Source organism: Camelina sativa, chromosome 19 (genome assembly GCF_030686135.1).
Source record: "Camelina sativa cultivar CO46 ecotype springtype chromosome 19, ASM3068613v1".
Classification (NCBI taxonomy): Eukaryota; Viridiplantae; Streptophyta; class Magnoliopsida; order Brassicales; family Brassicaceae; genus Camelina; species Camelina sativa.
Window position 1 is genome coordinate 26,792,864 of NC_141898.1, and position 22,639 is coordinate 26,815,502.

The window sequence follows — 22,639 nt, forward strand, 5'->3', positions numbered from 1 at the left end:
TGTTTTTACAGGCTATCTAAGTCTCAAAGATTAATAACTTTTGTTAAAAGAAAACAAACCTAGAAAGTTACATACAAAAATAATAAGGGAATAATTTAATTATATTATAATACAAAACTAGTACCACTAATGAAATAAAATAATTGGCTTTAATAACTTTTAGAATGGTTTTATTGAACATTATGGGTTGATAAGCCTTTAGTCTACCTCTTATGTAACTTGTTACACGTTCTATTTATAAGAAATATTACAAAACTTTAAAATATGAATGTATGAGATCTACAAAAATATGTGATATATTGTTAAAATATGCATATACTCGTTTATTTTAGCTTGTAAAAATAGATGAGTTTGGATTTATTTCAAGATGACGCAAAACTCAGTTTGTCAATAATTTTCCGATTCTTAATTATATTTTTCAATAGAAATTGTAGTTTGACAGATTGATCATTAGCAGCATTCCAAAAATTCTAAAAAAGCCTTATGAGAATGAGTTTGTGTCCAAATTAATACCAAATTTAACATCTGAACTTGCATATCTGCATAAACGAATAGCATAATTGGGACATAGACCACACACACCCTCTTATGTTTTATATCATTGAATATGTCTTATATTTCGACATTATTATCACTCAGTTTCAAAGCTTGAAGTGAGTCAGTGTCTGTCTCTGTCTTCTTGGTATGACGTGTACAGAAACCCTTTAATCTCTCAAGTGCATCCTCAAGCATATGAGCTTCGACTCCGATGGTTATCCTCATCCAGTTCTTCAAACCCAGAGCCTCGCCTACAAAACGTTCCCCCCCCCCACAAACCCCATTTCAGCATCAAAACAACTCAAATCAAGATTCACGCTGCTTAATTTCCATTTACTTTACCTGGAAGAAACAAGAGATTCTCCTCTCTGGCCAGCTTCATGCAGAAATCAGTGTCGTCCTTGATGTTATCCATCAATGGCAGCTCCAGCTTTGTCTGCAGTAAGTGAAAACGGTTAAAACGGATATATTTGAATAAAGAACTTGGAGTTTTATGTATGATAATGGCTACTATATTCATCAGATTGAAAGACTGGTAACGGTCTGAAATGGATCAAGAATCACTAGTCTAATCTTAACTACGTTAATGGAAGTATATAGGTTACAGAAGTTTTACCAATAAGTAAGTGCAAGACTCAGGTTTCTTGGGACAGGAGACACATGGGATGTCCTTGAGCCTATCACACACCAAATCAACATTATGTTTGAGTATCTTGTTCTTCTTTGCAAAGAAGTTTTTATCCGCTTTCTCCAGGATCGCAGGAAGTGCAGCCTATATATCAAAGGAACAGACAGACATGCAGTAGTGTGTCATGAACCCAAAGTCCAAAGAAGAGTTATGTAAAATATTTCCAAAACACACACAAACCTGAATTATAGTGGAAGGGTCAGGAGTTATGTCAAGACTCTGTTTGATGGATTGAGCCACCTATCCAGCAAACAAAAGTTAGATTGCTTGTCACACAAGAGCAAGGGCTGATCTTAAAAAGGCAAGTAGCAGTAAACAGACCTTGGTGGTTTCGAAAACGCCCTCCGGGTCATTCAACGCGATCCAGCCAATTTTCCATCCGGGAACAACCCATCCCTTAGAGATGCCTGCTAGTGTCAACACTGGGACGATCGATGCGAACTTCCCCATTGGAACGAATGGATTGTCTCCGAATATAGTTTGGTCATATACTTCGTCTGAGATCACCATTATCCCCAGCTTCCGAGCCGTCTCTGCAACCTAAAAAACGCAAGCTTTAGCGAGCTACGAAACAAAACTGGCTCAAAGTTTCAAGCTTTGGCTCAGTTATGGATCAGAGAGATGAGCATTTTTTTTTGTTGTTGTTGTTGCGTAATGATACAAAATACAAACCTTTTTGAGATGGTCGTGAGAGTAGACATTTCCACAGGGGTTGTTGGGGTTAATCACAACCACTGCCACAGTGTTCTCGTCCGCAATGGCTTCGATACCTTCAAGATCAATCTCCCACTCTTTCTCGGGAAGAAGATCAAACTTGCGAACCTCGAGACCACTGTAAGCAGCACGAGCGTCGTAGTGAGGGAAGCCAGGACGTGGGAGCAAGATGTTTGCGTTTGGTCGGGCCAATGATTCGAACACGATCTCTATCCCTTGGTTGCATCCAGCAGTCAGGAATATATCTTCCGGAGTTAACTTGTTCGGAAGATCTCGGTTCAGGTAATCAGCAACGGCTCTGTTTCACAACAGAGCAATCAATATCAAACAAAATGTGGATCGATACATCGAATTAAAAACTTACGGGGTCTAATTGGAAACATATTGAACTGTAGGGTCTTAAACACACAATTTTAAGATTTGACACGAGTGTGCGAAAGCTTTAAAAGTTGAAATCTTGTCAAAATTGACTCGGAAAGGACTCCGATCACGATCAAATTCGAAGAACCCAGATCGTGATTTGGGTGATTAAATTGGAAAGATCGAGATTTTGAGTGATAAAGTTACCGTCTTGCGGGGAGAATCCCAGCTCCGGGACCGTAAGAGTTGCATTTGCCAGAGCGGAGGGCGTCGACGACGGCGTCTTCGGCTTCGATACAGGTGCGGTAGCAAGGGTAGACGGAAGGGTCACCGTGGCCGAGGGGTAAAATAGTCTTTTTGACGTCTTTGTTGCAGTTGCCGAAGAGCATGTAGATGACACCTCTCAGCGTTACGGTTGAGGCTTTCGCTGCTTTATCGCTTCCGCTGAAACGCCAAACGCTACTTTGACCATTCTGTGTCTGCGTTTTGGGATCTTTCTCAGTTTTAAACGCGGGTACCACTAGGTTGGCGTGCGGTTGTTCTTCGCTCATCTCTTTTCTCTTTTGAGTTCTTTGTTCACTGTAAGAAGGCCAAACAAGCAAGCAAACAAAAAAAAAAGTATTTGAAAACATACTTTGAGTGCGATAGGAAATATTATAGTGCAAAGTTTTGAAATATGAAACGTGATAAAAAAAAAAAAAAATCTTGGTGAGACCTAACACTAACTAATATCACGTGTCACAAAAGTAGTCCAATTGGTGGGATGGTTAGTATACGGTTGGGAAATTAAAACCGGATCGGTTAGTTAACCGAGAAATGTATATGGTAGAGTACAATTATGTGTATAGTAACCAAATTAAGGAATATCACAATTTATTTGTTTAAAATGTGTGTATCAATGACAATGAGTACAGTTTGAAACGTGTGTACTCAGATTTGCCTTATCATTACATTTAAAACCAATAACAAACTCAATAAAAATGTCTTAATAAAGACACTTTAGACCTAGTATCTCACATTCTTCAAAAACGTTATTTTACAATTTATGTGTTAACTTAAGACACTCTCTTAGATTTGTCTAATGGAGATGGTCATAGTGCGTGGTTGTTTTGTTTTCAAAATTATAGTTATTACGGATGCATGCGGTTTCTCTAATGGGCAAGGTGACATAAACGAGGAAAGTTATGTTCTTCCGAGATTAACCCATGTGATGATTTCAGAGAATAAAACTACATAAAGATCTTGATAGATGTTGGCCTTGTTAATTTACATACATACACATGAACAAGTTGACTACGACACTAGGAAGTATTTTCGCAAGCCAAGATTACTTCTTGTAGAAGAATCTAGAATATTCTACAATCATTTTTGAATAAATTTAGAATAATTATATCGTTTATGTATTTTGTATGTGTTAAGGATCTAGGTTAATCAGGTTTAACATTCTCCTCTCTGTCATCATTAATACATACGGGTTTTTTTGGGATATCAAACTTGCAACTGTTTAAGTATATTTTTTCTTTCTAGCCTATATATTATTTCTTCTGTGTAAATAGACCTCCTTAGTTTTAGCGCTTTCATACTATGAGGACGATAGAGTATTTGGATCATGAACCAAGCATGGAACAACTCTTTCTCTTTTGGCCATATGTTTTTACAAGAGCTCTTGGGCGTTTATGTCTTTTGTTTCTCTCTCACACACACTGGATTGGTAAAATTTATAGATCACTGGAACCTTACAACTATACAAGAGATGTCGTCTTTGCTTTTCTTAGAGACTGCTTCTTCTATCAACTCCTTGGCTGCCGCTTGTGGATCTTTTATGCTTTTGATCACGTCCACAGCTTCTTGGTTCGTTATCACCTGTTAAATACAATACTCGTCAAAAAACATTGTATTAATCAATTCCATCACTATGATGATAAGATGCAAAGAGATCGATCTTAAATACCTTCCAAATTCCATCACTCGCAAAAACATTTACACAACTAGCTAGCTAGAAATTAATTGACAAAAACCAAAAAAACAGAATCATGCCTTAAAACATGAGAGTTATAACAAATTACGTACCTCTTTGAGAATGTTATCAAAGAGATTGGTCTGCAAGTACCTGGCCACATCATGCCCCAAGTGACCGTCAAAGATAGCAAACAACCCCAAATCATGGCCGTCTACTTTCTTGAACTCAGACACAACATAGTCCTCCATTGGATGGCATGCTTTGCCTTTCACAAACTCAAAACCGTGTGCGACGTTCTTCCACATCTTGCTCTTACCTCTTCCTGTCTCAGATCCGCAGAATCCAGCCTTCAACTATTCTCACACCAAAAAAAAACAACAAGTTAAAAGAGATCCATGGTACGTATGTATAATAAACACTCTGGAGTACTCTTCAAACGAAAATCACATGCATAAATCCAAAGTTCTGTAGTACCTAAATATATAATATGTCTAACCAAAAGAGCTAGCATAATAGGAAATGCACAAATATCACGAGATTAACACAAGCTCTAGTAATTAACATGTCAAATGCTTGGTAATTTGGTTCCTTAAAGCGGCTCTACGTAGAAGTTAGAACAGTGAAGCAAAACAATTATAAAATAGGTTGTGAAACAGAACAAGACATATAGAGAAGTAGAAGGATCAGATCACAAAATCAAGATCCTTAAGTTGCCCCCTTGAAACTTTCTCAATTAAGCAACTTGAGACGCTATTAAAAGAAAAATAGAAAAGACTTGTTAGAGTTGACCTGAAGCAATACCTTCATCTTATGAAGAATCTCTCTGCCTGTCATGTCTCTGCGTTTGTGAGATTATGTGAATGATTCAAAAGACAGACAGAGAAAGAGAGATGAAGTTTATGTAATAAATGACTTGTAAGGTTGTGTCACATGTGAACCAGCCGATGACGCTATTATGAATTATCTCATTATTGGCTGCTTGCTGCCTTACTTTGGTCCGCCGACGACTTTTCTTTTTTTCTAATTAATCCTTCTTAATCAATCCAGTAAATTAAACAAATTCTCTCTTCAATGATCTGTCTAATATATATATTATTTGATGGATTCTCTCACGTTGCCGACAAAGAAAATAAAACATTGTTTTAACATAAAAAAAATGTTATTTCGTACACAACTTCATGTCATTCGAAATATTATTGATCGGAAAAAAAAACCAGTTATTGTGTCAACAACATGTATGTGTGTAACAAATTAAAACGAATATTTTTTATAAAAAAAATCTTGATGTAATGCTCAAGAACAAATTGGTAAACGAATTAAAATGCAAAAATTAGACAAATCTGAATAAAAAAAACTGACAAATATAAATCCACACGCAGCAAAAACGCGTCGAGTGCGTGAGATTAGAATCCGTGGACAATAACCCTCCGATTTGGGCTTTTTTTTTTTTTTTTTTTTGCATAAAAGTAAAAAAAGGGACATGCAGCGAGTGGGTCGGGATTATTCATTTGCGTGTTTAACTTGATTGATACATGGGCCAGTATAATCTACAACAACAGAGAGGCCCATTTACACTATTGGGAATCGATCCAACAAATTTCAAATTTCGAAACTGATTTTTGAAAAAGCTTCACTCCCTCTTCTCTCTCTCTCTCTCTCTCTCTCCGACTGCGAAAATGACAATCGGTTACAAAGACACCGCCGGTGAATCCAACTCCACCGCCGACGGCGACCCGCTCTTCCCGTGGCTTTTGTAAATTACTACTTCACCTCTCTGCTTCTCATCTAATCAATTGTGAAATTATGTGTCAAAAAGGGTTTCTGATTTTTTTTTTTGGGATGTTGTTTTCACAGGAAGATTAAAAAGGCGACGGAGGATCTCTACTCTGGTAAAAATTCCGGAGAAGATCTCGATGAGCTTCTCCATGATTGTATCTCAACTTGTAAGCAAGATGCTCGGTACCAAAACGACATCAGATTCCTCAAGATCTGGTTCCTCTACGTAATTAAAACCCTCATCGAATTTGTTTTTGTTTGAATTTCGCATACTTTTAGGGTTTGGGATTGTTACTTAATTTCGCACTAACTGGTTGAATTTTTTTTTTGGGTGGTTGGTTTGATAAGCTTGAGGGATGTGAAGATTTCGAGAGTGTTTATAGAGAAGTTGAAGAGAAGGAGATATGCAAAGGGCATTCGTTGCTCTATGAATGGTATGCTATTTTTCTTGAGGTCAAAGGATTGTGGCGAAGAGCAAATTCGGTTTATCAGACTGGTCTTTCAAGGTCTCTTTCTCCTTCTTCTTGTGGCCTCTTCCTCTTGTTTTTTTATAGTTTCGTGTCTTGTGCTGATTTGTTTGCTCATTTCTGCTATGCTATCATTTGGAGAATTTGTAGGAAAGCTGAACCATTTCACAGGTTAAAAGAGGCTCACTCATTGTTCTTACAAAGAATCTCTAAGAGGACCAAAGCACCTTCCCTTGTAAAGGTTTTGTTTCTTAGTATTGTTTAACATTAGCTAGTAACATTCGGTCTCTCTGCTGCACTTTGTTAGCTTTTAGTTGAGAATTGATGATGATGACCAGGCCACTGACTTGGAGACGGGTCTTGTAAATCCATGGGAAACCTCCACTGTGAACAGCTTAATTCACAAGATTAAACCCCAGCTTGTGAAATATGATGTAAGGCAAATGGAAACTTTTTATGATATTTTTTACATGATTTTCACTTATATAGGGAGGGAGGCGTCTCCGCTGAGTGTCTTTCTCTATGTTTGCATCAGGGGTACCATGCAAGCAACAAAGTTTTCCCCGGAAAAGCCAACCTGTCTTCTTTGCAGAATTATTCCAGAAACAAGATCATTGACATAGGTATATTCTTGTCATACTAATCTAGTCTATCACCTTTGCAGGATAAATAAAGAATTGTTTTCTTTTAATGTTAAAGATGCATTGTTTCATATTAGAAAAGGGCTGAGGCATGTATTCATTTGTGTAAAAGGAATTGATTCCCGCTTTGTTCTCACCTGGGAAAATATTTCTTCTCTGTGACAAAAGAAATGTAACTTGAATACATTGGTCTCTTTCTATTTGCTAGGTGGAAGGAAGTACCAGATCAAGGGCTGTGCTGGTAAAGGTGCTTTTGCTCAAGTGTTCAAAGCATACATTGACAGCAATCCTGATGAAGTAGTTGCTCTGAAGGTAGACCCTTCAAGTTTTTTCAAATACAGTATGATGCAAAATGGAACAATTGGCAGACAGCTCACATCACATATTGCATATACTACTTTCTCACAGGTACAAAAGCCACCTTTTCCTTGGGAATTTCACATGTATCGCCAACTTGATTGCAGGATCCCAGAGAGCCAAGTATGTCCTTTTCCATTAATATTACCAGGTCACAGGTGTTTCACACCGTACTAATTGCTCTCATACTATGTTAGAGATCAAGTTTTGGATTGGCTCAGAGAGTGCAAGTGTATTCGGACTACAGTATACTTGTCTGCGATTATCTATCACATGGGACACTCCACGTAGGTTTCTGTGGACTCTTACGGACTGAATATACAAAACGGAAATATAATTCCCTGTTTAATTTACCTTCTTTTTGTGGTTTAAGGATGTCATAAACTCGTATATCGTTGTTGGCAAGTCCATGGAAGAAGTTTTGTGCATGTATTACACAATAGAAATGTTGTACATGCTAGAAACTTTGCACAGTGTTGGAATCATTCATGGTGATTTCAAGCCAGACAATCTGCTTATCCGATACCCTACGTAAGCTTATTCCGTTCCAACAGAGCTGATTAGATTGTAGATTAGACTTTTTGATCATGAAGCCATGTACTTGTATGTTTACGATCGTGGCAGAGACTGAGATACCTCACGAATTACTTGCAGAGAAAACCTAACTGAGAGAAGCTTCCATGAGAAAACAGGTTCTTCGAGCAATCAGGTTTATCCCTTATACGACCACTAGTTTTGATTTTTGTGTGTGTGTTTTTTTTTCTTGTCAACGTTCTGATTTGTGTATGTCCAGACTCTGATGCAATTTATCATTTCTATCTCAGGGTCTCTGTCTTGTTGACTGGGGTAGAGGAATAGACTTGAGACTGTTTCCTAGAACCACTGAGTTTACAGGAGATTGTCGTACCTCAGGCTTCCGTTGCATGGAGATGAAGGAGAAAAAACCTTGGAAGTTCCAGGCAAGTCTTTTAAATCACTTTGTTTCAGCAAGAATTATGTCTTTGCGTGATTAGACTTTAAACCATTCGAGGTCTCATGTGTTATATAGGTGGACACTTATGGACTCTGTGTAATCGTCCACTTGATGCTGCACAACACCTACATGGAGATCGATAAGAAACAATCGCTGGACGGTGGCCACATTAATCTGCCAAGAACTTCCTTTAAAAGGTCTCAAAAATCAAAGAACATTGCTTATTTTGTCTTTCAGATAAAAAAGCATTACTGTGGTATAAAGATTTGGTATTCAATTCACTAAGTTGTTTTGCTCAGATACTGGAACGTGGATATGTGGAAGGAACTGTTCACGAAGCTGCTCAACAGAGAGACATGTGAAGATGACACAGAGACACTGAGGAATCTGAGAAAGTCAATGGAAGAGTATATATGCGCGGATCCTAAGCTCATGAAGAAGCTCAACGAGTTACTCTCCAAACAACGTGTCTCTTTATGCTCTTCGTAATCATCTTCACGCAGTAATTAAAGAGTCTCTGTATAGTGGGTAGTATGTTAGTGAGAAAGAAAGAAAGAAACATTCAGAGACTTTGTTTGCCTCTCAAATTATTGAATGTATCTCTCTAACACATCTATATTTCCTACTTTGTATTCTAAAATAGTCTGGGGGGATTTATTAAGGAATAAATTAAGTTTCAAGTGCAAGTGATGGGGGATTCAAGAAAACATCCAAGTTATGGCAGTTTTAGAGTCATTCTTGACTTGCTGATTATAGTCGTCTGTTAGTGTTAAAGAAGATAGACTCTGGCGTTGCTAGAAAGTTTGAGCCAAAAATAATCTCTATTTATGTTGAAAGAATGACCAAATGATTAAAGAGACTTATTACACAATTCATACAAATGTCTACTCCGCCAGATTCTATCTATGCTCTGTTTTCATCTTATATCTTTCCAAGGCCTGTCTGAAACCAAACAAGGAGCCAAAGCCTGGAACATCAATATTCGAGCAGCTTGTACCTACAACTAATGTGGGTGCAGTTTGTTAATAATAGCCAATTCTTAGGGGACCGAAGCTTAAGCTGGAGGAAGTGGGCGACGACATGTTGGGCACTCCATCTTTATATCCATCCATCTCTGTAAGCATCCCGAGTGGAATATATGCTCGCACGGCGTTACCATGCAATCATTGATACGATGTCTGAGATCAATCGTGGCCATGCAGATTACGCAGTCCCTGCTTCGGTTTACATCATGATCGAATCTTCTGTAGTAGCTGTATTTCTCAGGTAGCATCTGCCAAATCAGAAGTAAACACATCAACTCTTGCCTGTAAAGACAACTCTAGGCAATTTATTTTACTATCGATCTAAAAAAGAAGGCATCAGAAGAACCAACAAACCTTCCGAGGGACAAAGCAACGAGACCCGAAATAATGCTGAAGAAGAAGAAGAGCAGCTTGAAACCCCACGAATGCGCACAGGCCTACACACCAGGCCTTGCTGGGCTCTACACGCATGAAGTTCTTCGGGCATCCGAAAACATACAAGGGTATAGCAAGTCGTGTAACAGTCATCCCCATGATATAATAAGGGTGCAGAGACTTTCGAGAATCACGAACAACATTTGCAACTATCTGGGGAATCCAAAATGAATACATGAGTAGGAGGATCGACCGCATGTAGTTGTGGAACTCGTACATTACCAATATGCCTCCAAGAAGGATTCCATCTGTTGAGAACCATTACGATGAGAGATACATCAAACATCTGTGAGCCTTTACTTTGATGAACAAACACAAAAGAAAATCAAATACTCACAGAAACGGCTGTACAGAAAGGAGAGCTCACGCCTCATTGTTTCCCAGCCCTCACCACTGGTTGAAGGCCGGGTTGCTTTCCATATGGACAGAAGATATCTCATCTCAAATATCGAAAACACTACAAACTTGAAGAACGCAGCCGTTGCAAAAGCGTTAAAAAGGGATTCTGCATAAGAATAAAATGGAGTGCTTCAGAAAAGCATGAAATGGTCAAGAATGAGCATTTCTCAATCTTTCCTGTGAAAACCCACAAATTTGCATACACAGACTATGAAATGCTATGAAGATTACCATCTATACTATACAAAGAGGAAACACAAGTGTGAGATTATTTTTAAAAATACATACCAACTAAAATCCCAGCTGTGAGATGTAAAAGGCATAAATAAGAATCCATGATGGCTTGTTGCCCGATCATTACTATAGAGACCTTTGCAGCACCCTTGCATACATATAAGAAGAGTTATTCCAAAGTTAGCATCTGGTCTCTTCTAAAAAAACAAATCAGACTAACAAAAAAGCAAGAATCTTACGGATTGTGTGTTACTATGCTCCATTTGTCGGATCAACAAAAGAACCTGTAGGAACGAGACCTAAGTACAATAACAAGTTAAGGAATTCGCTAAAAAGTGTGTCCATGTTATAATGGAATGGAAAGAGGTTAGAACAAAGGATACAAAAGTGACCATCAATGTATAGTTCACAGCTTTGTTATAATAGACTTCAACGTTTACGGAGGTCGCATTCAGCGACAAGGGAGAAAAACAATCTCCGTCATCATCTACTGCAGGACTTTCCATCAATCCGTCGATATGATAGTGATCTTTGTCCCCCCCATCTACCAAAATAACTAAAAGTCAAGACTAAATTAAACTAAGAAGGCAAGAACTGAGCTAGCATCATCATTTCAACCTCAAATGTTAGAAGACAAAAGAAGGCATACATACTGTTTTCACTAGAAACGGTTTGGGAAATTTGAGCTGCTATTTCGATATTGCAGTGCTTCTCCATCTCATATATTGGAGCTGTGAATACAACACTAATGAAGGTCAAATGTAGCACAAGTGTAACACATATGGAAACAAATCCAAATCCTACTCACAAGTTTTCTTTTTCAATATTCTGTCTCTTGGAGATTCTTGAAATACTTGGGAGGAAAAAATTCCAAGCTGTCCGACAGAAGAAAAGTTGACACTAATAAGCTCTCCGAACATTTTAACGCATCGAATAAAGGTAACGAAGAATCATCTTGCGGCAAAGTGGATCACATCATGCATTACCAGGTGATAGGGGTTGGAGAGAAGATAATCGTCTTCTAGTCCTGAATCACCCTTCTTTCCGCTGATGAATCATTAAACACTTACAGACCTTAACTAAAGAAACCCTCCCAGTACTGGATCTTGAAAAGCAATAAGTAAATCAATGATCTTAGTTATACCTGTTAGCAACAAGACGGAGCTGTCTAAAGGGCCAAATATATACACCTTCCACTTTAATTTGGGCACCACCCACATTGTGTTCATTGTCAAATACATCATGGAAAACAACTGCACCCTGTTCCGCAATAAAAGTTAACAACCAAGTTCTGATTTTGCAAAGTTCTTTTTTTTAAAGATATGCAGACTATTAATAAAGAGCTATTGACCTGAACATAATGTACACCAGTTATTTTTGTTGGACTTGTCACTAATTCAATGAGAGAGTTACCGCTTTCTTTTCTGAAATATGGGAACTTTGAAGAGCTATTTACAGTATCTAGAAACTTCCAGGTGCCTGAATCAGACATCACGGAAAATCAATGAGCTTCAACAGCATCCCTCAGCAAAGAATATGATAAACTGAGGCAGAAGCAAAATGAAGAATGTCACAAAAAACCTCTATATGTTCCTGTTATATTCCAAGCAGAAAAAGGTCCTGCTCCGCCTTTTTCTTTTTTGCCAAAGAGCCACTGCAAAAGATCACAAAAAAAACAATCTCTCAGCCTTCCAGTCACAGACTCAAACACACAATTTCCTAAAACTGCAGTCTTATTCCCATCCTAGATTCTGAGCTATCAGAAGTTCCAACTATTGCAACAGCTATTCTCTCTCTAGTCTCTCCATAAATAAGGTAATCAAGTCAACGAACGCATTGAACAGCAAATGAATCAAAGACATAGCGCGGATACAAAATCAAGGAACATTGAAAAGCAAATGGAAGCAGGACCATCAATCAAATCAACACAAACCTCATCACCCCAGGATCGAGCTGTCTCCCTAATGGGTCTCAATCCGTGAGCTTGTTGCAGCAAAACGGCAAACCAAATCGAAAAGCAGAGGAACCCTAATCCCCAAACCCCCAGCTTCCTCATATCACAACCCCAAAATCACAATGCCGACGATTCATCAAAGGAGCCAAGAAGAAGAAGAAGAGATCAATAAAACGGAGGTTGCTTTTGCTTCAAGTGAAGTCAAACAAGAAAGAAACGAAGAATCAAATCGGGCTGAACAGAGAGAGAAAGTGAGAGCCCAACAAAACAACTGCCCAATACAAGATTATATTGTCGTCGTCTGCACCAAACACCGCAACTAGAAGAGATTATGACAGAGAAACAAACTCTTGCAATTGTTCTGTTAATTTGTGGTATCAATCAATCAAGCAAATCGACTTTGAAAAATGGTGGTCCTTCCTATTGAGAATCTACTCTCTCTGTATCGATTCCTCGATTTTGAGTGAAAGTTGAAAACTTTTTATGTTTGGAGAGCAGAAAAAGATGAAAAGGAGTTTCCTTTGTAAAAGTTTCACTCTTTGAAGATTTTTTTTTGTTGGGAGAGTCTCCTATGATTATTCATAACATAAAATTAAATACAAATCTGTCTTGGACGTGTAGTACCATGAGCATCATCTGATAAAATTGAAGCAACACTACTTAGAACTACCGCCAGAGCATGAAAACCTAAATATAAAGAGTAAACATAGGAAGCTAATCCATTCGCAAGACGATTACCTTCTCTATACACATGTGAAATACGGACGCTCCAGTCCCTTGATATAAAGTCATGGCACAAACGTACCAGGAACGACAGTGGATGCACAACACTTATCCCTGTCTGAAAAAAACCGACTACCACTTCAGAATCAACCTCCACCTCCAATCGAGACACTCCCTTACCCCAAGCAGTATGAAGAACATAGTATACCCCCCACAACTATGCCAAAGTAGTCGAGCATATTCCTATGTTCACCGCGAAACCACATATCCAACCTCCTGTCTCATCACGCAGCACCCCAGCAGCTGTGGCCAACCCGGTTGTGCCTTGAGCATCACCATCTGTGTTCAACTTTAACCATCCCTCTCGCGGAGGTTTCCAAGCGATCAACCTCTCCACTCGTGTCGGTTTGTGTGTGAACCCGCTAGTCTCCAACGAGGCCACCGACACCTCCTTGGCCAAGTCTTTTAAAAATTGTACTCGATCACGACACTTACCATTAACACGAAAAACATTCCCGCATCTCCACTTCCATCCCCACCATACCGACATAGCAAACAAGGTAGACCAATCTCCATTCAAATTCTCATACAACCATTCAAACAAAGAAGTTCCAAAAAACTGTGTATGCCTCCGCGCAGGTACTAACCTCCTCCAAACCCCCGACATCGCTGGACAATCCCGTAGTATGTGCATAATATCTTCATCTCCGCCCTTGCAAACTTGACAAACAGAGGAATCAGAGATATGTCGTCGAAACCTTTCTGCATTCGTCATGATAGCTTGATTTCCCACTAGCCATAAGAAAACTCTGACTCTCTCCGGAGCCACTACACGCCACACCCGGGACCAGAAAGCAACCATATCCGATTCTGGTCTATTACTCCGTGTGATCAACTTATAGGCCGAAGTGACCCTAAACGACCCATCAGAGCTCGTCCCCCAAGACAAACGATCTATAGCTCCGGTAACCTTGTCAACTACAATAGCTCCCAGCCATAGTCTGGAATCCTCAGAGAGATGAGGCAACAACGGGCCAAGATTCCAACCCACACCATCTTGCCAAAAGTCCTGAACTGGTGCCTTTAAACATTCCTCTGATAACACCCCAGCCAAACCATCACTGAGCTGCTTATTCGTGAGCCACCTGTCCTGCCAAAAGCGAATGGTAGCACCATTCCCTAGCACCCAACTGTGTCCCAAACTGATAACCTCCCGAATACTCAGAGCTACACTACGCCACGTAGACGACCAAGTCGACTTAGGTGATAACCACGAGGTGTTCTGCATACACCCCACCTTATATTTACTTCTTAGTACACGAGCCCACAAGCTATCCGAGTCCTGAAGTAATCTCCAACCTAGCTTCGCCAACAAAGCTCTATTCATCGCTGCAATCTCTCGGAGCCCAATCCCTCCTTGTTTCTTTGGTAAACAAACCTTCTTCCTAGCAACTAGATGTTGTTTCTTTTTTTCCACTATACTACCCCAGAGAAACGAACGCGACACTCTATCCAACTCCTTCAATAAGCTCTTCGGCATAGAAATGACACTCATGGTGTGAACCGGAATAGACATAAGCACAGCTTTGGTAAGTGTAAGGCGGCCCGCTAAACTCAAACATTTACCCTTCCATCCCGCTAATTTCGAAGATACTCTTGCTAAGACTTCCCCAAAGGTCTCCTTATTTAGTCTCTTTTGCAGAATAGGCATTCCAAGGTACTTACCTAAATCCTTGGTAGCCTTGATCCCACTTTCATCGCTGGTAAGCTTCCCCAAGTCCCTAGACACATTCTCTGAGAAAAATATTTTAGACTTCTCCAGACTTACTTTCTGCCCTGAAGCTACACAAAAACGTTCTAACACCCGTCTGATAACTCTAATTTGCGATACAGAGGCTTCAGCAAACAATATCAAATCATCTGCAAAGCAGATATGAGAAAGCATCGGACCGCCTTGAGAAAGCCGTATAGGTTTCCATTCTTTCCGGCCAATAGCAGACTCTATCAAATGACACAGACGTTCAAGACAGAGAACAAACAAATACGGGGACAACGAATCCCCTTGGCGCAATCCCTGCAATGGTTGAAAGGCCTCAATTTTCTCACCATTCCAAAGAATATTCATAGACGAACCCGTAACACCCTGCATGATCCAATGCACCCAATTCTCTGATAACCCAGCAGCTACTATGGTATCTTGAAGAAAATCCCAACGAATGCGGTCATAAGCTTTCTCCAAATCCAGTTTAAGAAGCATCCATCCTCTTCTTCCCTTCTTCCTTTTCATCGAATGGACAACCTCTTGTACAATCACTATGTTATCTGTACTTAAACGACCAGGAATGAAGCTAGATTGAGCCGGTCCTATCAAATTTGTCATCAGTTTCTTAAGGCGCAGCACCATAACCTTTGTCAATATTTTGAACAACACATTACAGAGACTAATTGGTCTGAATTGTGTTATTCTTTCCGGCTTCTCCACCTTCACCAATAACACCACCAACGCATCATTTAGACCTGTCTCTAGCTTCCCTGTCTCAAAGAACCGGAGCACAAACGAGACCACAGACTCCCCCACTATATCCCAACACCGCTGATAAAAGACTGGCTGATATCCATCCGGACCAGGCGCTTTAAATTGGCCCATGCTCCTCACTGCAAACTCTACCTCCTCCGCAGTAAAAGGTTTGCTCAAACTCAACTGTTCCTCACGAGAAAGACTCTGGAACCCTTCCCTTGGCAAACTCTCGACTACCGCATCAAGATCATCTAAAGAGTAAAGGCGCTTGTAATAAGTAAGTGCCAGTTGTTCCAACTCCTGTGGATCCGTACACCATTGCCCAGAATCATCTCTCAAAGCCTCAATCCGATTCCGACGTCGCCTAATAACCGTCGAGGTGTGAAAGTAACTCGTATTACGATCTCCATGGACAATCCATCTCTCTCGTGACTTTTGAAACCACAATGTTTCTTCCTGCTCCAAAACTGTATCCAGCTCTTGAAGCAAAGTCTCTTCCTTGTGTAACAAAGCATCAGTGTGAGAGAACTCCAGCAGGTCCTGAACCATTTTTATTTCTCCCAGCAAACCCTCTTTTTTCTTGATCACATCTCCAAAAACTTCCTTATTCCATTTTTTCAGCGTCACACGTAGAGAATCCAGAACTTCCAGGGTCGACATATCTCGACGCCACGACGAAGAGACTAATTCGTTAAAACTCAAATGGCTCATACATGCTGCTTCGAATCGAAATGGTCTTCTCCTAGGATCCATACTAACTACTGGGCACAATTGTATGTACAACGGAGCATGATCAGAAGCTAAAAACGGAAGATGAGCCACTGACGCCTCCGGCCATTGCAATCGTGTTTCCGCACAGCACAACACCCTGTCTAATCTCTTAGCCACAAAATGTTGTTCAACTCTCCCTCGCTTCCATGTAAAACTATTCCCGCGAAAACCCATGTCAATCAAAGACTCGGCATTAATCCAATCCCTGAATGCCAAAGAATCTGAAGACAGCCTCTCGTTGCCCCCAACCCTCTCATCAAGGCGAACGATTGTATTAAAATCTCCACCAATCATCAATGGTCCATCAACCAATTGAATAACATTATGAAGCTGTGTCCACAACCCACTTCGTCTGCTGACTGTCGGTGCCGCATACACGACAATCAAATGTAAAGAATCCGATCCATTCTCCACTTTCGCATATATATATTGCTCCGCAGACTCAATGATAGAAACCGTACCTATCCCCGACCTCCACAAGAGCCACAACCCACCCCTTTGGCCATCTGCATCCACAGGAAAGGAGTTTTCAAAGCCTAACCCCTGACATATTCAACCAGCCCGATCACCACCAACATGTGTTTCGAACAACGCCAAGACATCGGTTGGATTTTTCTTCAACAAGTATCTAATAGATTGGAGAAAATTGGGTTTAATTACCCCCCGGCAATTCCACAATAAACAATTCATCATCAATTCACCTAAGCAGCGTAAAACTACCGGGGACAAACATTATTGACGTAGTGGGATTGTCTCTCCCTTAGACAATCCACCCGACTCCTCCATAACCTGCGATGTCTCCTCATCACCAGAACCCAACCTAACCATGCCTTGCGACTCTGAATCGACCTCATCCGTCCCAGAAATCAGCATTCGATCCCCACCTCCAGTCGTAAACACGCCTCCCGGTCTCCCGAAACTCTCTGTTTCGACACGCAACCTCTTACCACTCGCGAGAAGAGGATTCTCCTCCCTAATGGGCCCAAAAACCAAACCTCTAACAGGTCGGTTGTGTTTTTGTTGCCTTTTAAAACCATGATTCTCTACTTTAGACAATTGGGCCTTATTATTTTTTGGCCCATCCCGTAAAAGACCTTTTTCTTTCGCTAAACCCGCCTTCGGTAGACCAGTCTTACCTTGCACCACACTCTTGACTCCACGAATCTGTGGGGAATGATACTCATTCTCCTTATTTGAACCAAAATGAATAATTGAATCCCTTGAATCAGGGAGCATATCTTCCACATCTAACCCATCAAATCTGTTAGCCAGATTTACATTCCCTCTCTCCTGCTGCGGGATTTCCCGGAGATTTCTTTCCAAAACTGTTCCGGAACCACCTGTCGTGAACGCAGTCTTGTTCTGCGATGGTCCTACCTTTCTCCCACCACGTCGAACCTCCGTAAACCCATCATCCGTCTGCACAGGTGCGGTCACCTCCACCACTACAGCCGGTGCAACCATCGCAACCGATGGTTCCTGAACCCGTAGAGGACAAGCATGAATCATATGACCGTAGAGACCACAACCCTAACAGATGTTAGATAAACCCTCATACGACACAAAATAACGCTCCCCATTCACCATAATTGAACCTTTGAGCGGATTCCTCAAATCAACTTCCACACATATTCTTGCAAAACGACCCATTTCACACTGCAACGTAGTAAGGTCCACTCGTATAGGTTTACCCAATCCCCGAGCAATACTCATCAAAATCGAGCGATGATAGAAACTGACAGGTATGTTAGACAGCCGAAGCCACACCGGTGTCGTGACAATCTCATCTTTCAATGGGTCAAACTCCGGCGACCATGCCTGTACCATCAGGTAACTACCAAACACTCGCCATGGCCCACAAGATAGAGCTGCCAAGTATTCTTCCTCTTTTTCAAAACGAACCATAAAAAATTGGCGTGGTAGATCCATGACATACATCGCCCCTTTAGGTTTCCACATCTCCCGAAGTCTCCTACTTAGCACCGCAATACCAACATGCTTGCCTAGAACCTTGACAATCATACACTGCTTCCAGAGGCCATGCATAGCATCCAACACCTTCTGCCCTATTGTGATCACTGGTTCTCCATTTGCCCCATTCGGAAACTCCAAAGTCACTCGCGCCGTGACAAACTCATCATCCAACACTGTCTCCGGTGCTAACATCCCACCCGCGTTACTCCCTACAACCTTTTGTACCCAATTCCCCACAGCATCTGGCGGATCACCCGGCGGCCTAACCCTGATGCCGATATCCATCATAATCGCATCTTGCTCAGTCAATATCTGCTGCTCCAAATCGCCAATCCTAGCCGTCATTTTTTGCTTCAGTATTCTTTATATAATAAAGAAACGATACCCAATTCACAACACTTTGCTTACTCTCATCATCTCATCGACCACTCTTTGAAGATGATCTCTCTGCTCGGGCTCTTTTTTTTTTTTTTTTTTTTTTTTGTCTTCTGTTTAAAAGCTCTTTTTTTTTCTTAATTCCCCCAAAACATTATAATAATTTTAAAAATAAATTGATAACTAGTCAACTGTATAAATATTTCAACCGTCATAAAAAAAAATCATTATATATTTTATTAAAACAAATAATACGGAGTATAATTTTTACATGTTTTCTCATCTATAATTATTACCAAAAAAAAGGATTGGAAAAATGTAAATTTGAAGAATTTATGCTGAAATTAAAAACAGATATTCAGAAAAGTGAATATTCTTTTTGAGTTATACTTTCTGTTTATTTTGTTTCAGAAACTGATATATCATAATCATACTGTTGTAATTTTAATTTTTTGCAGCTAGTAAATTTTTCAAAAAATATATTTAATACATTTATTTGAGTTGACTCTAGAAGAAAAAAAGTAATAAAAAAAAAATTGGTATGTGCGACAAAACAGGAAGACCAACTAGAAAACCTTGGCGAAAAAGATAACGACGACGATTTACCCTAAAAATCCACAAACATCTACGAGACGACGACGGTGATGATTCGTTTCGGGGCGGCTTTCTTCATCACTGTCCTCGTTGGTGTCGTTCACAGCAAGGTTCGATTTGATTCTCTGTGTTTAATTATTTCACTTCTCTTTATACACACATGCCTCTCCTGATTTCTGAGAGAACCCTTAACACACTTTAATCAATTGGATTTTTCTTTTTCGAATCAAATTGTGTCACAGGAGTGTACAAGAACTTGCACTACACAGAATTGTGACAGTAAGATTACTTATTTCTCAAGTTTGATTATTTGGTTTTTTCATATTTTTTTTCAGGATCCTTGTTTTAATTAGCTTCTTAACTACTCACTTTCTTATGTTCTTTGTTTCAGCTATTTCTATTCGATATGGCAAGTATTGTGGGTTTGGACACTTTGGATGTCCTGGTGAAGAGCCTTGCGATGATCTTGATGCTTGTTGTATGGTCCATGACCATTGTGTTGGGTCAAAAGGTATATATCAATCCGGATTGCTATATATATATATATATGTCTATTAATCCGATCCTCTTCTTATTGTTTAAGAAGATAAACTGAAATTAACATATAACTGTAAAAATGTAACTTGAGAATGTAACTTGACTTGATTAGACTTTGGATTTGAGAATGCCGTCAATCTGGTCTGCCACGTCAAATTGTGTAATGCAGAGTAGTGCTAGGATGTCGAGTATGATAATCTCTTAAGGCCATCATCATCTAGGCTCTGATATCCCAAGTGAATCTACTGCTTTTGGGATCTTATCATATCAGTCTTCATTTTCCATGTTGTTCTGATTCATCGTTCTCAAGCTATAGTTTACCACATTTAAATGCACACGCTTACCCTGATTCCAATTTTGCAGGTATGACTAACATAAGCTGCCATAAGAAGTTCCAGCTATGCGTAAACAGTCTAAGCAACTCGATAAAACAATCCAAAGACGAAAAGGTCGGCTTCGCCAAACAGTGCCCCTATTCAGTAGTAATACCTACGGTAAATCAAGGAATGGATATCGGGATCTTATTCAGTCAGTTATGTAATGATATATATTTACTCTGGTCTTGGAGGTATCACATTTGTGTTGGAACTAAAGCGTACCTCGTAAAGTTTTTTACTAATTGGTGATGACTTTTAATTATTGCAATTGCTCTTGTTTGTCCAACAAAAAACATATATAATATATCATTGCAATTGCAAGTCACGAATAGATTTAGACCATTGAATGATTTAACATGTAAATCTTGAGACACATCTATGAAGCCATGGCATACCACGTGAATCTATGCTATATACAATGCAAGTCTTGATCGGAAACTCGTCTCTATTCTTTTTGTTTTATATATGATCTTTTGACTCTTGGTTTATCACTATCAAAGTTTAAAGGTTCAGGAATCACAACCCTAGCTAGTTTTGTACATAACACAAGAAGAACTATTTCTAATCTCTTTGTCCACAACAATATGCAAATTGACCATGAGGCAAAGCAAGTTCAGAGAATCAAGATTATAATTTAATTATTGTAAGGGCAAGTCCAATGGTGGGTTATATTTTTGGGTCTCTTTAGTTTTTTTAATTAGTATATGATATACTTTTTGTAAAATAAGAACTTTGAGAATCCTAATTTAAATTATCCCCTCCAATGGTAATGGTAAGAAGACTACATTTTTACTCATCAAAAAGAGGAAAACGAAAATACTGTATCAAATATCTGATGAACTAAGGAGTAAGAAAATAAAGAAACGAATACATGTTGCAACATAAACTGACCCTAGAATTAACTAAACGTAGCTAGGAAAAAAAAACAATTATAATAAAGTGCTTAATTACAAAACTTCTAGTTAATCAGATCATTTACTCTCCGTTTGACCCTCTCGATGAAGAATGATACTATGAAGCTCTTAATCCTCTACGTAATCATCTCGGTGGCTTTATTTCCAGCGTTGGTCCGATCTCGACAGATCGAATGTGACCCGTTGAGTGGGAAATCCATGACGGTGGACAGAAAGAAATCTTGAAAATGAGGTCATCAAGTTTGGATGTGGTCAGCCAGCCGTAGGATTCTTCAAGCGTCGAGATATATAAGCTACGATGCATTGAAGGACAACTTACAAGACAAGCGACATGGTCAACCGGATCCAGGTGGACGGGATCACCCATATCGAAGAGGTTGTCTTGTCTCTACAAATTGTCACCGGTTTACGGATTAACGTACGCCTCATGTCTATCATCTAGATTCTAGATAATGGTACTATAGCGGAAATTAAAATGAAACGTGTTTATTACTAAATTGTGGACTGTGTCATTTAGGGTACAAATTCATATTATTATTTTTTTTCTTTGAATCAGTTTTATTCTGTTTAGAGATTGTTGTCCTTTTTACAAATAGAGTAACGAATCAGAATTGGTCACATTGTTGAGCCTTTTTTTTTTAATGCGGTCAATTACATTTTTGAATATAATCGATAATTGGATGGTAGAATACGATTGGAGGTTGACTTGAAATTAATTTTAGAGTTAATTAATTAGACAGATGGTAGTTGAAAACATATTAAATTAAACAAATAGTAACGATGTGACTATTATTGCTTTGAAATGGTGTTCAAAAAGTTCCAATTTTTTTTTAGTGATATGTAACGCTGTATATTTTTATTGAATGTACTTAAAGGTGTATGTGTATTCAGTATGCGTGTGGATAAATAATTTACTAGTAATATTTATTAGGTTCAATAAATAAATTTAAAATTTAAATATTATTCACAAATATACGAAAGAAATGTAAATTTGGTGGATAAGGTCTATATAGATAAACACATGTAAACAGACAAACAAAAAACCACGCATTCTGATCCAAAAGTTAATACAGTGTTGCTGTGTTGCTCATCAAGCCTGTGCTTGGGCTCAATTATAGATCTCTTGAGGATGATTATTTAGTTTAAGGCTTTAAGCCATGCATGTGATTCTGAATCCTAGGTCCTAGGTTCAACTCATCAACTGCATAATTTTAATTCTTCATGCTTCTAATTTTTAAACTCAAACCGGTTCAAAAAAACTAATTATGTTGTTGTTCTGACTTATGAAGTTGCAAACTATGAGATTAACAAATACAGTCTTTTAGTTGCATTACAA

The 22,639-nt window shown here is 39.2% G+C and overlaps 6 protein-coding genes and 1 pseudogene across 14 annotated transcripts; 3 read left to right on the plus strand and 4 right to left on the minus strand.

Moving 5' to 3' along the window:
• Window positions 1-481: 481 nt before the first annotated feature.
• LOC104766764 (S-alkyl-thiohydroximate lyase SUR1) lies at window positions 482-3,039 on the minus strand. The gene is made up of 7 exons (XM_010490711.2): window positions 2,507-3,039; window positions 1,898-2,237; window positions 1,547-1,765; window positions 1,406-1,465; window positions 1,154-1,309; window positions 880-973; window positions 482-788 (listed from the first exon to the last, which is right to left on the minus strand). The coding sequence occupies exons 1-7, from the start codon at window positions 2,929-2,931 to the stop codon at window positions 613-615; spliced, it is 1,470 nt and encodes a 489-aa protein (XP_010489013.1). The 5' UTR covers window positions 2,932-3,039; the 3' UTR covers window positions 482-612.
• Window positions 3,040-3,900: 861 nt separating this feature from the next.
• LOC147921085 (putative protein phosphatase 2C 20) lies at window positions 3,901-5,319 on the minus strand. Of its 2 annotated transcripts, none has more exons than XM_087501522.1 (3): window positions 5,061-5,319; window positions 4,370-4,612; window positions 3,901-4,162 (listed from the first exon to the last, which is right to left on the minus strand). In XM_087501522.1, exons 1-3 carry the CDS (start codon window positions 5,091-5,093, stop codon window positions 4,025-4,027), a joined length of 414 nt encoding a protein of 137 aa, XP_087357648.1. In that variant the 5' UTR covers window positions 5,094-5,319; the 3' UTR covers window positions 3,901-4,024. The 2 variants fall into 2 exon arrangements, with proteins under 2 accessions (XP_087357648.1, XP_087357647.1); XM_087501521.1 differs by having other exon boundaries at window positions 5,049-5,264.
• A 431-nt stretch (window positions 5,320-5,750) lies between these two features.
• On the plus strand, window positions 5,751-9,159 carry LOC147921086 (mitotic checkpoint serine/threonine-protein kinase BUB1). 2 transcript variants are annotated; one of them, XM_087501530.1, is made up of 14 exons: window positions 5,751-6,012; window positions 6,114-6,261; window positions 6,384-6,541; window positions 6,644-6,743; window positions 6,841-6,936; window positions 7,038-7,125; window positions 7,352-7,455; window positions 7,552-7,623; window positions 7,698-7,787; window positions 7,874-8,031; window positions 8,155-8,209; window positions 8,325-8,459; window positions 8,549-8,670; window positions 8,773-9,159. In XM_087501530.1, the coding sequence occupies exons 1-14, from the start codon at window positions 5,936-5,938 to the stop codon at window positions 8,960-8,962; spliced, it is 1,593 nt and encodes a 530-aa protein (XP_087357656.1). In that variant the 5' UTR covers window positions 5,751-5,935; the 3' UTR covers window positions 8,963-9,159. The 2 variants fall into 2 exon arrangements, with proteins under 2 accessions (XP_087357656.1, XP_087357657.1); XM_087501531.1 differs by having other exon boundaries at window positions 6,653-6,743.
• A 116-nt stretch (window positions 9,160-9,275) lies between these two features.
• Window positions 9,276-13,135, minus strand: LOC147921087 (transmembrane E3 ubiquitin-protein ligase FLY2). Of its 7 annotated transcripts, none has more exons than XM_087501524.1 (13): window positions 12,500-13,135; window positions 12,148-12,220; window positions 11,918-12,045; window positions 11,711-11,826; window positions 11,553-11,613; window positions 11,375-11,441; window positions 11,220-11,297; window positions 10,950-11,110; window positions 10,806-10,865; window positions 10,621-10,714; window positions 10,271-10,438; window positions 9,853-10,181; window positions 9,276-9,746 (listed from the first exon to the last, which is right to left on the minus strand). In XM_087501524.1, exons 1-13 carry the CDS (start codon window positions 12,620-12,622, stop codon window positions 9,528-9,530), a joined length of 1,677 nt encoding a protein of 558 aa, XP_087357650.1. In that variant the 5' UTR covers window positions 12,623-13,135; the 3' UTR covers window positions 9,276-9,527. The 7 variants fall into 7 exon arrangements, with proteins under 7 accessions (XP_087357650.1, XP_087357649.1, XP_087357653.1 ...); XM_087501523.1 differs by having other exon boundaries at window positions 10,950-11,122; window positions 12,500-13,120; XM_087501527.1 differs by having other exon boundaries at window positions 11,220-11,311; window positions 12,500-13,090.
• A 325-nt stretch (window positions 13,136-13,460) lies between these two features.
• Window positions 13,461-18,851, minus strand: LOC147921088 (uncharacterized; annotated as a pseudogene).
• A 565-nt stretch (window positions 18,852-19,416) lies between these two features.
• On the plus strand, window positions 19,417-20,651 carry LOC104768034 (phospholipase A2-beta-like). The gene is made up of 4 exons (XM_010491981.3): window positions 19,417-19,585; window positions 19,718-19,754; window positions 19,867-19,986; window positions 20,376-20,651. The coding sequence occupies exons 1-4, from the start codon at window positions 19,526-19,528 to the stop codon at window positions 20,636-20,638; spliced, it is 480 nt and encodes a 159-aa protein (XP_010490283.2). The 5' UTR covers window positions 19,417-19,525; the 3' UTR covers window positions 20,639-20,651.
• A 751-nt stretch (window positions 20,652-21,402) lies between these two features.
• LOC104766761 (protein RALF-like 14) lies at window positions 21,403-21,720 on the plus strand. The gene is given in 1 exon segment (XM_010490707.1): window positions 21,403-21,720. A coding segment is annotated over 1 exon segment (318 nt).
• Window positions 21,721-22,639: the final 919 nt, after the last annotated feature.

Excerpts from the sequence above, each read along its gene's own strand:
- LOC104766764 (XM_010490711.2), bottom strand. The coding sequence starts at position 2,931 with ATGTTTTCAAATACTTTTTTTTTTGTTTGCTTGCTTGTTTGGCCTTCT. Across the intron at positions 2,238-2,506 it reads GGGATTCTCCCCGCAAGACG|AGCCGTTGCTGATTACCTGA; the intron begins GTAACTTTATCA and ends GTTGTGAAACAG. Across the intron at positions 1,466-1,546 it reads GCGTTTTCGAAACCACCAAG|GTGGCTCAATCCATCAAACA; the intron begins GTCTGTTTACTG and ends TTTGCTGGATAG.
- LOC147921085 (XM_087501521.1), bottom strand. The coding sequence starts at position 5,093 with ATGACAGGCAGAGAGATTCTTCATAAGATGAAGGTATTGCTTCAG. Across the intron at positions 4,613-5,048 it reads AGATGAAGGTATTGCTTCAG|TTGAAGGCTGGATTCTGCGG; the intron begins GTCAACTCTAAC and ends GTGTGAGAATAG. Across the intron at positions 4,163-4,369 it reads TTGATAACATTCTCAAAGAG|GTGATAACGAACCAAGAAGC; the intron begins GTACGTAATTTG and ends TGTATTTAACAG.
- LOC147921086 (XM_087501530.1), top strand. The coding sequence starts at position 5,936 with ATGACAATCGGTTACAAAGACACCGCCGGTGAATCCAACTCCACCGCC. Across the intron at positions 6,013-6,113 it reads CCGCTCTTCCCGTGGCTTTT|GAAGATTAAAAAGGCGACGG; the intron begins GTAAATTACTAC and ends TTGTTTTCACAG. Across the intron at positions 8,671-8,772 it reads CCAAGAACTTCCTTTAAAAG|ATACTGGAACGTGGATATGT; the intron begins GTCTCAAAAATC and ends TGTTTTGCTCAG.
- LOC147921087 (XM_087501523.1), bottom strand. The coding sequence starts at position 12,622 with ATGAGGAAGCTGGGGGTTTGGGGATTAGGGTTCCTCTGCTTTTCGATT. Across the intron at positions 10,182-10,270 it reads CTTTCTGTACAGCCGTTTCT|ATGGAATCCTTCTTGGAGGC; the intron begins GTGAGTATTTGA and ends GGTTCTCAACAG. Across the intron at positions 9,747-9,852 it reads GTTGCTTTGTCCCTCGGAAG|ATGCTACCTGAGAAATACAG; the intron begins GTTTGTTGGTTC and ends CTGATTTGGCAG.
- LOC104768034 (XM_010491981.3), top strand. The coding sequence starts at position 19,526 with ATGATTCGTTTCGGGGCGGCTTTCTTCATCACTGTCCTCGTTGGTGTC. Across the intron at positions 19,586-19,717 it reads TTGGTGTCGTTCACAGCAAG|GAGTGTACAAGAACTTGCAC; the intron begins GTTCGATTTGAT and ends ATTGTGTCACAG. Across the intron at positions 19,755-19,866 it reads CACTACACAGAATTGTGACA|CTATTTCTATTCGATATGGC; the intron begins GTAAGATTACTT and ends TCTTTGTTTCAG.